Below are 3,123 nucleotides of genomic sequence, written 5' to 3' on the forward strand. Positions count from 1 at the left end.
GGCGGCTGCTGGCTCTGGGTGCCTGCAGAGTGACGTGGAGAGGAGGATGCTTCGAAGGCCAAAAAAAAAAAAATCCCGAAAACTCTGTGGTGTCTACAACCAGGGTATTTCTGAGCAGCAGCCTGCTGGGGCATGGCCGTAGTTGGGGGCCTCGGGGACCAGAGCAGCGGTGGCTCCCTGGGGCTGCGGGCTGTGCCCAAGGCTTTCGGGAGCCGGGAGCCAGGGTCACGCACAGGGATCGGCCAGGGGTTGCAGCTCTGCTGTCAGCTCCCGCCCAGCCCTGCCCGCAGCGCTGGGCAAGAGCCCGGGAGAGTGACCTACATAGGGGAAAAAAAAACCAGATGGGAGCCGGGCGTTGATCTCGCTGCTTTGGGAAGAATACAGAGGCATGAAAGCATTCGTTTAACGAGGAATAAACTCGTGGAAAATAATTTCTGCATCAGCGGGAATGCCAGATCTTTTTTTTCCTCTTTTTGTCTGCTTTCTGGCAAGACCACAGCTCTGTGGAGTGGAAATACTGCCAGGTCTTCGCTGCAAATTGTAGTGGTTGGATCTTAAACAGGTTGCTGTTGGGAAGGATGCATCGTGCCAGATGTGACAGCCCTGAGAGGGGCTGCTGCAGCCCCGTGTCCTCAGCTCCAACCAGTTGAGTAGCCAGGCTGAGCTTGTATTCCCAGTAGGCACCCACACATAAGAACACAGACCCCCCACATACACACACAGGTGCCCACACAGAGCACGCACATGAACACAGCACCGGCAGCCTCATCCCACCCCTCCTCTGGCTGAGCAGGATGGAGGTGTGCTAGTGAGCATGCATATATATATATGTGTGTGTATTTTATATATATACATATACACATGTCTATAGTGTGGCTCAGGCAGTCTGCCCAGTACCTGCCTTTTGATCCCAGCCTCTCCAGTCCATCTGGTCCCCCAGTAGCCAACTCCCTCATGGTGCTCAGGGCCCCCAGCCTCTTTGGCAGCTGCTGGGACTCCCCCAGTCCCCCTGGCAGCCATCTCCTCCCTTGCGGAGCCCTCCCAGCCCCCAGGCCCCCTCACAGGCTGGTCTGGCTGCACTCTCGCTGCTGCTCACATACTTGCCCACAGGCCTTGAGTCCCAGCCACTGGCACCCAGATCTCCCCCACCCCAGGCACATGGTAATGAGAGTCCCTAACCCAGTGCAAGGTGCAAAAGGAGTTCAATGAGGAGACGGGACAGGGTGCGCTGATCAGGTACAGGGCATGGCCAAAGCATCCTCCCCTAAACATCCCCTAATGAGTCATGTGCAACCCCCAAATGCTCTTCTCCTGCATCCCACCCCGTGTCCCACACCCCCAAATGCAGTGACCCCACCCAGCCTAAAGCTGCTCTGGGCCTGAGGCTCCCCTGGACAGCCCTGTTCCCGCCTGCCATCGAGCCCCTGTGCTCCTTGGGGTGTGAGGAGATGGGTGTTTGGTGGGCTGAGAGCTCCTGGGATGGGCCTGGGAGCAGCCCAGCAGGGTGCTCTTTGGGCTCCCCCTCCCGACACCATCTGCCTGGGCTCCTTGGTGGTTATGCAGGCGAGATTCAGTTGCATAATTGCCTTCGTGATCAGTATAGTTAGGTTTAGGGATCTTTATATATATTTTTATATATATATATTTAAAAACCACCTAAATAAAATTTGTCTCTCTTAAAGATTTGGGTTTCCTTGTATATATTTGCTTGTTTCTTATAAGTTCTTTAGTCATCTACAAACAGGGCAATTGAGACATATGTTCCTGTGGTAAGACTACATAAAACATGTGCATAGAGGCACACACGACTTCTACCACACGGTTCTTCAGCATAAAGGGATGAGGGACAGGAAGAAAAGCATGCTGTGGCTTTTGCTGCAGCGCCAATGTGCTGAAGGGCTCCTTAAAGTCTTGAAAAGCAAACGCAAGAGGAGCTGGAGTGCTTTATGTGTAGAGGGTTTATCTTGCAGGGGATATAGCGGAAAGCCACATCGTATGCAGGTTAATCGCCAGGGAGTGAACAGATGGGGTGAGAGTAGCACAGGAGAAGAGGTCAGGGCTGGGGAGTCAAGCGGGATGAGGCAGGGGACATGGGCGGCCCTGTGCACAGAGGGGTGCTTTGCAGGAGGGCTGATGGCTGGCACACGTTGCGAGAGTGAGCCTTCTGTCTGACGGTCGTGTCCAGCTCAGCTTGAACCAGCTTATCTAACACTGGCGTTGCCCAGGGGCTGCGAAGGAGCAAAGTGCACTGGAGGGAAAAGGGAGCAGGGCCTTGGACTTTGGTACTAACTGCAAAACCCTGGCGGCCGTCAGCTCCGAGCAGCACTCCTGGCCGGTAAACACCCGGCTCTGCTCGGCAGCTGGTGGGGGCACAGCCACCCAGGTGCCCTCGCGTGCCCAAGCTGGGCAGGCACCGATGGCACCTGCGGGGCACTGGCAGCCTCAGCCCTCCCCGGCTCCCCAGCCGGGAGGAGGGGGCTGAAGTGGCATCACCCGCAAGCGGGTCGGAACACCATACCCCAAAAGCCACTGCCTGGCACCTGGGAGATCATGTTGTGGGAGGTTTCATGCAAAGCCTGAGCCTAATTCTGTTCAATGTGTTAATTAAACATCTACCAGAGGGAATGTCTTTCCTCAGAGATATTTACCACCTGAGTGAGCACCACCCTGTGCAGCCCAGCCCAACTTTGAAGCTGGCCCCATTTGGGGCTGAGGGGTGGGCAGGATGACCTCCAGTGGTCCCTTCCCACTGAAATTATCCTTCAGTTCTCTGGATACGCTCCTAATAATTGCAGATGTTACCCAGCTAGGAAGAGCCAGGAGCACTTGGGAAGGTAAAGCAAGATCACAAAGTCGTTCTGACGAAGGGGAGACATGCTCTTGGGTTTTCCACATGGAATTTAATACCAAAAATGACGAGCTATTGCAGCCGGAGCAGCAAACTAATGCAAGCGGTCAGCTGGGAGGAGCGCTGCCAGCAGGATGATGAAAAAAAGAAACCACGGGGAGCTGGGATGGCCGATGCATCAGCAGCGCCCATGTTGCTGCAGGAAATCGAGCGTTTGCTGCAGGACGCGCTGACCAGCATGGCGCCTGTGAAACGCAACAGTCTCTTTTTTTTTG

The 3,123-nt window shown here is 55.2% G+C and overlaps 1 protein-coding gene across 1 annotated transcript in view; it reads left to right on the forward strand.

Moving 5' to 3' along the window:
• Positions 1-2,912: 2,912 nt before the first annotated feature.
• Positions 2,913-3,123, forward strand: part of LRRC23 (leucine rich repeat containing 23) — a 7,034-nt gene continuing 6,823 nt past the window's right edge. Inside the window, exon 1 of the mRNA XM_035894613.1 lies at positions 2,913-3,095. Coding sequence (XP_035750506.1) covers positions 2,913-3,095 — 183 coding nt within the window. The remainder of the gene's footprint in view (positions 3,096-3,123) is intronic.

Source organism: Egretta garzetta, unplaced genomic scaffold (assembly GCF_000687185.1).
Source record: "Egretta garzetta isolate BGI_Z169 unplaced genomic scaffold, ASM68718v1 scaffold85, whole genome shotgun sequence".
In the NCBI taxonomy this organism is placed as follows: domain Eukaryota; kingdom Metazoa; phylum Chordata; class Aves; order Pelecaniformes; family Ardeidae; genus Egretta; species Egretta garzetta.